Source organism: Mus pahari, chromosome 21, assembly GCF_900095145.1.
Source record: "Mus pahari chromosome 21, PAHARI_EIJ_v1.1, whole genome shotgun sequence".
NCBI lineage: Eukaryota > Metazoa > Chordata > Mammalia > Rodentia > Muridae > Mus > Mus pahari.
In genome coordinates this window covers 36,788,730-36,801,501 of record NC_034610.1, presented here as the reverse complement: position 1 = coordinate 36,801,501, position 12,772 = coordinate 36,788,730, and the positions used below count along the sequence as shown (strand labels likewise).

At 41.6% G+C, this 12,772-nt stretch overlaps 1 protein-coding gene across 7 annotated transcripts in view; it reads left to right on the top strand.

Moving 5' to 3' along the window:
- Positions 1-12,772, top strand: part of Utrn (utrophin) — a 494,125-nt gene that overhangs the window by 125,308 nt on the left and 356,045 nt on the right. For all 7 annotated transcript variants that reach the window (XM_021221246.2, XM_029532896.1, XM_029532895.1 and 4 more), the window contains 5 exons: positions 161-253; positions 2,576-2,748; positions 5,309-5,424; positions 6,499-6,659; positions 11,726-11,929. In XM_021221246.2, the coding sequence (XP_021076905.1) occupies positions 161-253; positions 2,576-2,748; positions 5,309-5,424; positions 6,499-6,659; positions 11,726-11,929 (747 nt within the window). The remainder of the gene's footprint in view (positions 1-160; positions 254-2,575; positions 2,749-5,308; positions 5,425-6,498; positions 6,660-11,725; positions 11,930-12,772) is intronic.

Sequence of the window (12,772 nt, the reverse complement as noted above, 5' to 3'; positions counted from 1 at the left end):
AAATAATACATTTTTGAGTTTTGCATTGATCCAATTCCTAAAGTGAAAATTTTATCCTCATTTCTATTGCTATACGAATATGCTTAATCAAAAAGTCTGGAGGTCAACGGTGATGCTGTCCCAAGAATTTCATTGTTGTGTTATTATTCTGTTCTGACAGGTGGAGTTGGTGAATATCGGAGGCACGGACATTGTGGATGGGAATCCCAAGCTGACTTTGGGATTACTATGGAGCATCATTCTGCACTGGCAGGTGGGGACATTCCCTGTCACCTCGAGACAGACCTTGTATTATTTTCTCTGTTCATTTTCTACAACTGTCAAATCGAAGTTCCACAAACTGTTTGGCTGGAGCAGGAGGGGTTTATCACTTCAAAATCCTCGTGTCTGCAAGTCTAAGACCCAAGTGCCAACAGAGCTGATTCTTCTCAGCAGTTCCTTGTCTCTCTCCTAACCTCCAGTTCACTGTATGATGGGGTGTGCTGCCTTAGGCAAGCTTAGTCTTCATGACACACACTCTCTGTGTTGGTGTCCAGATTCCCTTTTGTTCTTTGGTGAGGAAGTTAGTCATGCTGTGTTTGAAGGCCACCCTCCTCTAGTGTGGCTGCACCTTAAATAGTTCCGTGTGCAGCTGCCCTACCTCACACAGGGCCCATTTTTAAGGTGCTGATGTTATGGGCGTTAGCATATGAGTCTCCAGAGAACAGAGTCTAATTTACAGAGATTCCCAGTGGACACTGTTGGCAGCCTGAAGTAGAGTTTTGGCAGAGGAGAAAAAAAAGGTGTTTCATATTTCATTCAGAAAACTGCTTTACTTTCAGACTCATAGGAGGTTGTAAGAGTAGCCTATGGAATTTCCAAATGCCTTTCATTCAGATTCCCCTAATGTTAACACTTACCTACCCGCATTTCCTGAGCTCACTCTGGCGTTCTCTGTCTGAGAACTTTGCCTACCCTTTCCTTTTATAAAAGCACCAAATATGCTTTCCAAGCTTTTGTCTAAAACCATGGATTTTAAAAATAAATAAATAAAAACCATGAATTCTGCTCTATAGCCACAAAACCATTAACATACAAATATAAAATGTGTAATATTACCATTTGTTCCTGTGTTATCACAGTTATTAAATACCAAAATGATAGATAGTTGTTAAAGTCAGGAAGATGATTTTTGGGATAGTGGAATTATCTATAGGTCTCATGGAGGTGTGGCTAACCGTGTCAGTAGCCTACCCCTGGGAGCGTAGCTCAGTGGTACAGGGATTGACAGTATGCATGAGGTTCTAGGCTTAGTCCCAGCAGCAGTGGTGTGGACAGAGGGAGGCAGGATGATAAGCCAGGAAAACAGTAGTTCTCGATCCTGAGTGATGCTCATTGGGTTTCTCTCTGGTAGCCCTTTAACCTGGGACACTTTCGGAGCCTTTCTTTTCATGGTGCTGATGTTTTTGAAGAACACTGAACTTTATGGAATGTCCCTGGGGTTGCCTCTGCCCACCTGCAAGTTGGATCCAGGTTGTTCCTTGTATAGAGTTGTTACAGGAGAAGTGTTGAATTTTTCTCAGTCACCATGTCAGTGTCAGGTGCTGCCAACTATTTCTCTCTCTCTCTCTCTCTCTCTCTTTCTCTTTAGCCATATTTACTTAGGTTAAGGTGGTATTTCCCAAGTTTTTCTCCATTGTAAGGTGATGGTCCCTTGTTATTAAGTGTATCTTGTTGGGATGTACTTAATGACAGTATAAATGTTTAATTAGTTGCCCAACTTGTACCATTAGTTTTAGCAGCCATTCATTTTTATTACCCGAACCATTAAGATCCTTGGCAAATATTAAGTTTCTGATGCCATTGTTCCTTCTATAATTATTAGCTATCTCTGCTTATAACACAGAACCTGTTTTGATCAGTGTGTCATTTATCCACTCATCCATCCATCCATCCATGCATCCATCCATCCACCCACCCATCTGTTCATCTACATGTTATGGGCTTTTACATAAGTTTATTAACTTTCACTCATATTACTCATCTTGATATGGCAGTTGTCTTAGATTTGACTCCTTATGATCTCTTCCATTGGCCACAGGTCCCTTTGATATATCTCTGTCATTCTCTGAGACCTTTCTTATGCATATGTATACATATTACTTTAGGATAATAACAAACTGTCAGCTCTTGAGTATAATTATTGCTATCAGGAAAATTACTTAATTCTTTGATTCGGTAGCCAGCCAAACATGTTTCTGGTTCTTAATTTTTTGTAGAAAATAAAATTTGTATTTCGTTTGTTTGAAGAATTCCTTGCAAACAAAAGTTATTGAAATGTAACTTTTTCATAGCAATGGAAAGAGTGTTCGCTATAGTTAAAGAGTGCAAATATTGTTTAGGACATAAAACTGAGGCGATGTTTAGAAAATCCTACTCTCTTAAAAATCACTTAAAATTTATCTCTCCAGCATTTAAAGTAGAAATAAAATAAATGCCAGTTACATACTCCATAATGTTTGACTGGTCTACTCTTATACAAGATCTTCACTGAAGTAAATGTTAGTTATAAGCAGGTGTGGGTCTTTCTGCACAGGTGAAGGATGTCATGAAAGATATCATGTCAGACCTGCAGCAGACAAACAGCGAGAAGATCCTGCTGAGCTGGGTCCGGCAGACCACCAGGCCCTACAGCCAAGTCAACGTCCTCAACTTCACCACTAGCTGGACCGATGGACTCGCGTTCAACGCCGTGCTCCACCGGCACAAGTGAGATGTCTCCCAGTCTGCAAATCTTATCTCCTCTGTGTCTTTTTTCTACTTCTCTTCCCATAGTCCCTTCGGCTACCTCTGCTGCCCGTATTGCTCATGTTGTGAAACATCAAGGAGAGCAGTACCATAACAGATCAACCACTGGGTATCTCGTTCCGACTTCAGGGCTGCGGTGCAAAGCCCATGGTGTCTCCTACACATGTATAAACTAAGAAGTGTAAGATAACTGACATAGTTCACTCCCACCCATCCGGCCCTAACCAGTAACACACACAAAGACTTGTGTGTACTTTTCTTCTGATAGCAGAAGGACAACTCTGTTTATTGTGTTACCCACGTTTACGAAGAGCTATACAATTTTCTTATGAAATCTCATAGACGAGATTCTAACTTGTATGTAAGAATTTAATACAAAAATAGCCATTATACCCCAGAAGAATAAACAGCCTGAAATTACTTTCTAGTAAGAAATCATGACAGTGTATGAATACAGAGCTTATAAAATGGAGTAGAATCATTATAGTTGCATGCGAAGGTGCCAGCATCGGACTGTGCTGGATATACAAGAGCAAGCTCTTAGAGCTTTCATCCTGGAATTGCTAAGAGCTGAGGAAGACCATGGTCTCCTGTATAGACCGTCCTGATAACCAGTTGAGCTGACATTGCAAATGAACACGGGGCCTGGGACAGTTGGTTAACCATGTAAATATGTGCTTTGACACACCATACAAGTAATTCTACATCCCTCAGAGATTAAGTGCCCAAAGCAGGAAAGATGGATTATGTTTTGTTGCTGTTATGAATTATTAATTTTCTCATTTAATCCCCTGAATGTTCTTGCCTGCTATATACAAATAAAGTACACGCTTCTATAGTTACTTTCTACATCTCACTAAGTTTATCTTTGTATAGTATAGGTTTGGCTTTCTTTGTTACATTTCTTTCTTTTTTAAATCTTTGCTGGTAGATCGTTAGGTGGGGAAGTACCCATGGCTGAATTTAGGATAACCTTAAAATGTATGAACCTCCCCCCCCGTCCTTTTCTTTATAGGATTCTGTTCTTCATGGAGTATTGTTTCAAATAAGTGACAGTGAGAAGAATGTTTTGATACCAAAGCAATGCTTTTAATATTTTCACATAGGATCGATGTGTGCTATAGATTTCAGTTTTGGTATTTTGATGTGTTATGGGGTTAAAGACCCTTTCCTTCTCGTCTTCTCCCATCCTTTTTCTGTCATCTTGTACTTCCCTGTACTGTTAAGAAGCAGTTGCATTTATCCCTTGCATTTATTAGTTCTTTGATTCAACAAGCATATATAAAGTGTCTTGCGCTAGACACAAGGGTAGAGTGGGAGCAAAAGTGACAGACAGCTCAGTTTCTTCCAACTGGAGACAGATTTATTTAGAAAATGTAAATTATAGCTGGACATGGTGGTGCACATAGAATCTCAGAACTTGGGAAGTAGGAACTATCAGGGGTTCTGGGTTATCCTTGGCCACCTGTGTAACTGTTTTGAGCCAGCATGGGCTACATGTGGAAGACTTTGTCTCACAAAATGTGTGTATGGGGATGTGAAGATATAGAAATGGTAGACAGGCTAAAGGAAAAGACGATAGATGAGAGGGAAGAGGCATCCGATATGGGGGAGGCTGGTGGCTGTGGTGGCTAAGGGACAGAGGAAGAGGTAGAAAGGAGAACGGAGAATGGGGGTTGGGGGAGGAGGGGAGGCCAGTCTCAGGGTGCATCTAAGATACAAGAATGAAGTGTAAAGAAAGGGACCAACTTTTAGGTCTGTCAAGCCAGTGATACTGTCCACGATGTGAGGCTGGAAGGAAGACAAGATGTAAAGGAAAACTAGTTTTCGTGGAGAAAGATGAGCAGAAGGGAACCAGCCCCCTTTGCGCCTCTGCTTTTAGGATAACTGAAGTCCAGTTGCATCTGGAGTGTCTGTGTGCTCATCTTAGTCTCTTCTGGTATGTAGAGGCATCAAGTCAGGGTCTCCCTCTGCAGCCCAAGCTGGCCTGAAGCTTGCTATGTGGATGAGGCCAGCTTTTAATTTGTGACCCTCTTGTCTTAGAACCCTGAACACTGTAATATCAGGAGTATACTTTTGTCCTAATTGTGGAATTTAGTCCATTAAAGTCATTAAATTTGTAAAGCTATAAAATCATAGAATCCATTAATTTGTAGAATTTAGTCCATTAAAATCATTGATTTTGGTAACTCATATATTTAGGTTCATTTTTACCACTCTGTTGGAGCCTATTTCCCCTCCTGTTTCTGTGTCCTTTTCTTCCCTGGTCTTCTCTGTATCCATATGTCTCCTTTACTCATATTTTACTGTCTGGGAAACACTATATACTCAACTGTGCCAAGAACCTGAGATTGTCTTCCTTATTGTCATCATCCGTAGTCACACATGTTACTTTTAGATTATATGGATTTTACAACTTGAGATACAAAAGATACAATTAAAATAGCACTCAAATTTAAAAAATTGAAGTTATGATGCTATCTACATTGTTTCCATTATATTTTTCTGTCACTGATTTCAGACCAGATCTCTTCAGCTGGGACAGAGTGGTCAAAATGTCTCCAATTGAGAGACTTGAACATGCTTTTAGCAAGGCCCATACTTATTTGGGAATTGAAAAGCTTCTAGATCCTGAAGGTAAGGTTGAGAACTTGATTCTGCTATGTATAACTTTGTTACATAAAAACCTGTTGAACTCGATTCTGCTATGTATAATTTTTTTACATAAAAACCTGTTGAGCTTGATTCTGCTTTCTAATTTTGAACCTTGAGCAGCTGTTTTTCTTTTTTTACAATACACTATGACAATGAAGGGATCCTCTTTTTAATATCGTGGCCATAATTATATCTTTGTGTTTGTTTTCCTACTTTTCTGTGTGTAGTATGTGTGGCTGTTGTGAATGAGTGGAGTGTGTGTGTGCACATATGTGAGTGCATATATGGGCCAGAGGAGGGAAACAAGTGTCTACCATTTCCCACCTTGCCTTTTAAGACATTGGCATTGTCAGCTGGGCTGACTGGCAAATGAGCCTGTGGGATCCATCCCTCATCCCCCACAAACCACTTTATTGCAGATAAATCATTTGTCCTGTTTGTATCCTTTAGACAGCAGGTTAATGATTCCACCGGATAATAGTTAATTTGTATCAAGTAGGATTGAATAAGTCGAGGAATATCTACTTGCCAGAGAAACAATTCAGTATTGGTTTGGTTTCTTGGAATGCATGTGCCTGTGAGCATTTGCACACAGTGTGAAGACTTTAGTTGCAACTTTAGGTTTGAATTCTGCCCGCTCTATTGTGTGAGTGAAGCCTGTGTCACATTTTAAATGGCTACGTGAGCCTTTGAGCATTTTGAGACAGGTTTTTTTGTTTTGTTTTGTTTTGTTTTGTTTTTTTAAATTTGTTCTTGAAGGTAGGGTCTTAGTATGGAGCCCAGGAAGTCTTCAAACTCATGAACTTCCTGCCTCAGCCTCTCAAGAGCTGAATTGCAGGTATTGCATTATCATGCCCAGCTTAGGGACGACTTTAGAACCTGAGGCTAAGGCTTCACCTCTGTCTCATATTTTGTGGTCTGCAGTAGCAATTTCCCGAGAGGCAGTATTATGGAGATCACAAATGAGGCATTGTTTCTGGGTACAAGAACAGTCACTTTTTAACTTGGTATCGAGCAGTCCACACGTTTCTGAGTCATCTTTTCTTCTACTTTTAGATGTTGCTGTGCATCTCCCTGACAAGAAATCCATAATTATGTATTTAACGTCTCTGTTTGAGGTGCTTCCTCAGCAAGTTACGATAGATGCCATCCGAGAGGTGGAGACTCTACCAAGGAAGTATAAGAAAGAATGTGAAGAGGAAGAAATTAATATCCAGGTGCTGGCTCACTTTTCTCGAAACTTTTGCTGTGCCTGTTTGATTTCTCCTAGGTCAAATTTGTGCAGGGTGTTTTCTGAACATGTGTATTTTTTTTTTTTTTCTGGGTTCAGTTTTCTATGAAACAGGGAAGTGTTTTGTTTCTCAAGGTGAGTAGCGGCTGGGGCTGTTGATCATGGTGCTGTGTGGTACGCTAAAAGCTGTACTATGGAGTCAACTGGATGCTGAGCGGTGGATTTTATTTATGCTAACTGAGAGGCCAAGGCATTGACCTGGTGTGGGGAATGTTTTCTTTCATGTTGTCCTGGGTTATTTTTGTTAAGTAGTCATTTTCTTTCTGTTTGGGGTCCATTAATAAAGAACTTTTGCCTCCAATATCTTCTCATAAGGATTCTCAAAATACAAGCCTTACCTTCCCTTTTCCCCAGGACAGGCACTGGACCATAAATCATTCATCAGATTTTCCCAGAAGTGGGCTAACAGATGTTTTCACCAGCAAATAAATGGGATTTTCCTAAGGAGATATGAATAAAGGATTTTTTTTTCTTTCTCCATTAGCCTGGCTTGACTCAACCCATATTTTGTCTCTTTGTGATTTTTGTCTAAAATCCCAGTCTTCTTCATTGATAAAAGGAAGACTGTTGCCAGGCGGTGGTGGCGCATGCCTTTAATCCCAGCACTCGGGAGGCAGAGGCAGGCGGATTTCTGAGTTTGAGGCCAGCCTGGTCTACAAAGTGAGTTCCAGGCCAGCCAGGGCTATACAGAGAAACCCTGTCTCGAAAAACCAAAACCAAACCAAACCAAACAAAACAAAACAAAACAAAAAATCCAAAAAAGAAGGAAGACTGTTTAGACTTTTTAAAATCACGCATTTTAGCTACTAAGTCCAGATGGTCACACAGGCGCTAGGGAGATGGCTCAGTCAGTACAGTGCTCTATGTCCAAGCCTGAGGATCTGAGTTAGGATGCCCTGCATGTACATAGACATTGGGTTTGGTGGTCTTCCTGTATCCTGATGCTGGGAGACAGGAATGGGCGGGTTAGCGGAGCATATGGGCCAGCCAGCATAGTTGAGTCAGTGAGTTCCACGTTCAGTGAGAGATACTGTCTCAGTGAAGGAAGGAAGGTGGTGATTGATTAGAAAATACACTTGATATCAATCTCTGGCTACCACATGTGTGTGAACACACACACACACCCCATAGATATATACACATATGAGGAAAAAGAGGGGCGAGGATTGCAAATTTGTAAGAAGTGCATGTTGGAGGAGTGTGTGTCCTGGAGCTTAAATGGCATCCTCTGGTACTTGGATGGGGTCAGTGTCTTGGCCTCTCGACCACTGTGGTTAATATTACCTCCTTGGTTACGGCAACACAAAGAACACTCACTTGGTAAGCCCACACTTCTCTGTCGTTTCTATAGATTTCCCTCCAGATTTGTTTTGACATTCTCATTTAGCAAATTTGCTTTTTTTTTTTTTTAAGTTACTCAATTCTCCAATTATAATAATCTTGAACATACCATCTTGTTTCCCTATTTTCATGAGATTTAAAGAGTTTACTTGTTCTTTTAGATTTTGGGTGGTATGCAGTAATCATTTTATTTTTATCCATTTCAATTTTTTTTTTTTTTTTAGAAAAAGGAAAAAAATACCTTATTGAATAGGAAAAGGGGAGAGTTGGGGCCTGATTGTGAATCCTGGTTTCTTTTTAGTTTTGATCATCACATAATGCAGAAGAAAAACCCTTAACTACTGCAAATTGTTCACATTGGCTCCTGGACACTGTTTTGGTCCAATGATGGACCCTCACTGAGTGGCTAAGATGGTGTTCTAGGCTTTCGTCTCGGTCTTGCCTCTTGCCTCTAGAGTCATTTCTTTATTGGACTGATTTATTTTTGTTAAAGAGAGAAGCTATTTCCATTCTTAGTGTTAAGGCTGTCCTCTCAGAAAGGAAGGACCCTCAGGATGGTTCAGTTGGTAAAAGTGACTGTTTGTTCTGAAGCTTGATGGTCTAGGTTAGATCTGTAGAACTCCGATAAAGGTAGGAGAGCGCACTCTACAATTGTTCACTAGCCTCCGAATGTACTCATACAGTAGCATAGCGAATCAGAGGAAAAAGAAGTGGATTCCGCTTACTTTATGGTATTTAGCTAAAACAATCACTTCTGTTTAGCATGCAAGGGTGGCATGCATGGTAAGAACTTCAGAAACCACTTTCTAGTTGTTAATGACTGGGTGGTTTAATGCTCCCGTTGTTGATTGGATGCTTTTATTGGTAGCTTAGAGGCTAAGTTCCATTAAGTGAGGGAATGATGTGGTCAAGTCTTTTTTTTTTTTTTTTCTTTTGTAAAAGAGATGAAAGCTGCTTGTGGACGTTGTACATCGTGGTGCGGAGCCTAGTGCGCACCACGATGTACAACGTCCACAAGCAGGGCCATCTTCTGCTACCTATGCAGCTAGAGACACGAGCTCAGGGGGTACTGGTTAGTTCATATTGTTGTTGCACCTACAGGGTTGCAGCCCCCTACAACTCCTTCGGTCCTTTCTCTAGCTCCTCCATTGGGGGCTCCGTGTTCCATCCAATAGCTGGCTGTGAGCCTCCACTTCTGTGTTTGCCAGGCACTGGCATAGCCTCACAAGAGGCCGCTATATCAGGGTCCCTTCAGCAGAATCTTGCTGGCATGTGCATTCGTATCTGGGTTTGGTGACTGATGATGGGGTGGTCAAGTCTTGTCTCCTCGTTGGCTTGGCTTGCTGTCCACTGTTCTCTAAGGAAGGCTGACTGCCAGGCAGCCTCCTCTCTGGCCCCTCTTTCTTCCGACATGCTGAGTAGCACTGGGAGTCTCCCTTTAAAAACATGCTGGTTGAAAATCTCCTGAGGATTTACACGGAGAGGTTGCTTTCAACCCCTCCTGAGGGCTGCTGGTGCCACACCGATGACCTCCGCTGATGACTGACATTCCTAGTTTTACATGTCCTTCCCATTGTCTAGACTTTTGCTTACCCCACTTTCTGAATTATCTTAGCGCTGTGACTTCAGGCCTTTAAGTTGAGAGAATGTAGCTTATTTTCCTTCCTATGCCTTGGCATCGTTTGTGTCTTAATTCTCTAGTATTTTTATTTACGATGACTGGTTTCTTTAACTCCTATAACTCAGTTGAAAACAGTCCTTTGATCTCTCCTATAAAACACCATTTTCTGGGCTTCAACCCCCAAGTTTTCATGTGGATTTAATACCTCTTATGCTACAATTTGCAGTCAGAGTAGGCTTTTCTTCATTCCTGATTCTTATGTATGTTGAATTCCATCTATGAAGCATCTTCTACCTATATGGTCTCTGAACAAGCCTTCCCCTTTTCCTACACTTAAACAGAACCTTCGAGGGAAAGCCTTTTCTCATTCACTGATTAAGATCCCGTCTCCATGTGCCCACACTGTCTTTCTTGCCCTGTCAGCATTTTTGTGGACTATGTCAAGAATTTTAAGTTGTGACTTAAGACCATTGAAAGGATAGTGAAGGATTTCAGGCAGGGCGTCGTGTGGGTGTGAACACATGAGAGAGATCATTCTCTCTGCTGTCCGAGAAATGGCTTGGGGAGATAGCACTGGAGGTGCCAAGAGTTAGCAAGCCATTGTGGTCCAGAGGAGAGACAGGGGTGGCTGTAGAAGTGGAGAGGTCTGGATGGATTTGAGTTGAACTTTGAAGGTAGGACTAGCTTGCAGATTAAACATGGGGGAGGAAAGAAAGAGGGGCGTATCCAAGTATATCACCCAGGTTTCTGGTTGGGAGACTTAGGTGCGTGGAGCCTGGGGTTGGTGTTGGCAAGTTTTGGGGTGAAACAAACGAGTGTTTAAATGGGTGTATGGTTTGATTTATCTTAAAGATACTGCAGGTGTTATTGCTGCTGAAAGTTAGAAGAGAGTTTCCCTAAAAATCAACTATCTATCGAATCGAGATTATTATTATTATTTTAAATCAAATAGGAATAGATGATATCACTTAGTTAAAGTATATCAAAAGAAGGGAGAAAGAAGTTCAGGAGGTTTACTGCTTGCAGATGGGCAGGGGCACTAAATTGGGAAGGAGAGCTTCGGAAGTCAGGATGGATCAGCTCCAGGCAAAGCCACTGGGAAGAGTCTGGAAGACACACATGATTGCTGGCTTCCAGTTGGTGTGTGTTGTTCCGGCATAGCTGTTATCAGAAATGTTTTAATTGACTGGCTAATTATATGATGGCTCTAAAAAGTAAGTCTGGGGAAATGGCTTTGTCAGCTTTTCAGTCATTTGGGGGCAAATGCGGAGACAGGGTTGAAATAGACTGTTAAGGCTTTAGTGGTAGCATGTGTAAGCATGGCTTTTACTGTTCTGGTTGTTTATGTACATGTGGGATAGTTTACTCACGTCTTGAAGAAGTTTTGCTTTGAATGGAAACCAAAGAACAGCGGAGTCGGTAGGCTTGGCTACAAGGTCATTAAGTTCATAAAGAGAAACTAATAATTTAGGAAAAGATTGGCAGACATTTATTCTACAAGTCCTAACCCCCCAAACCACACCCCCCAAACAGAACAGCTCATAAACTAGAGGGGCTGTTGCCTCAAAACAGTGAAACATGAAATCCCATCCGTTCCACAGGTTGTATGTGCACCCTTGTTCACTGTTTAATATGCGGCACCAGAATGCAGGGTCCTTGAAGGATTCTAACCAGGGGTCAAAGCAGAGTGCCAGTCTCTCCTTTTCTGTAAATTGCAACCATTGTTCAAGGGCCAGCATGTTTTCTGTCCTCCATCAAAATTCTCTATGTCTTGAAGTCAAATACTGGCATTTGGAGTTTTATTTTTGTCCAGTGACTCATGTGGGATATTTTTCTCTCCCTGACTCCTCCAATGTGGTGCTTGTGTGTGTACTCTATTTTGTATTTCTCGGGCCGTTACTGCCCTCTGATTAATTCATGGCTTTGTTCACTCAGCTCCTGAGGTCCTGGTCCCTACCTTGGCTTCTCCAGACATTGCCCTCGTGTTGAGCTCCTGCGTCTTCCTGATGGCTGTGGGTTTGTTTCCACAGAGTACAGTGTTGGCAGAGGAAGGCCAGAGTCCCCGAGCTGAGACCCCTAGCACCGTCACTGAGGCGGACATGGATTTGGACAGCTACCAGATAGCGCTAGAGGAAGTGCTGACGTGGCTGCTGTCTGCGGAGGACACGTTCCAGGAGCAAGATGACATTTCTGACGATGTCGAAGAAGTCAAAGAGCAGTTTGCTACCCATGAAGTAAATATCTGTGACCGAGAGCCATAGTTTTTCCAGGGCCGGGCCTGATTTTTAGGGGTGGGGGGGGGGTAGGTGGAGTGACTTCACCATTGGCTTGGTATTTACCAAATGATGCTCCGTAGAAAAGATCATGATGTAGTGCTTGCGTTATTTACATGGGCTTTGTTAGAAAACTGGAGTGGTCAACAGTTCATGAGAATCAGATTTCAGACAGCCTTGTGACATTTTGTGTATTCTTTAGGACTGATGATTAAATCAGCGTGGAACATTGTTCCTTTTTGAAGTATTGAGCTGTAGTTGAAAATCAACATAGCCACCTGGTATCCCAAACTATCAGGTTTCTCATGCCACCCTAAAAGCCGTTGTTTCTATTTGTTGTCTGATTAAGTCAGTGTCATATCCAATATTCTTGCATGATTTTATGCAAGGAAAGCCACTTGCTATTTAGAGATAGAATCATGACTTTTTACTCTATAGGGAATTCTTTTCAGTTAAGTGGGTTCTTGTGTGTGTGTGTGTAAGTAGCTCATCTTCTTCTTCTTCTTCTTCTTCTTTTTTTTTTTTTTTTTTTTACTAGTTTTACATTAACAACATAATCATCATTTACCTAAGAGATGGCTTAGCTGGTAAAGGTGCTTGCTGAAAATCTAATGACCCAAGGTCGGTCCCTGCAACTCACTTGGTGGAATGACAGATCCACCTCTTACGAGCTGTCCTGGGATTCCCCATATGTGTGTTGCAATGCCGAACATGGTGTGTGTACATGGACACATTCACATGTGAATGGGGGTACACACACATAAATAATTGTAAAACTTTTAAAATCTACTATAATCATCCATA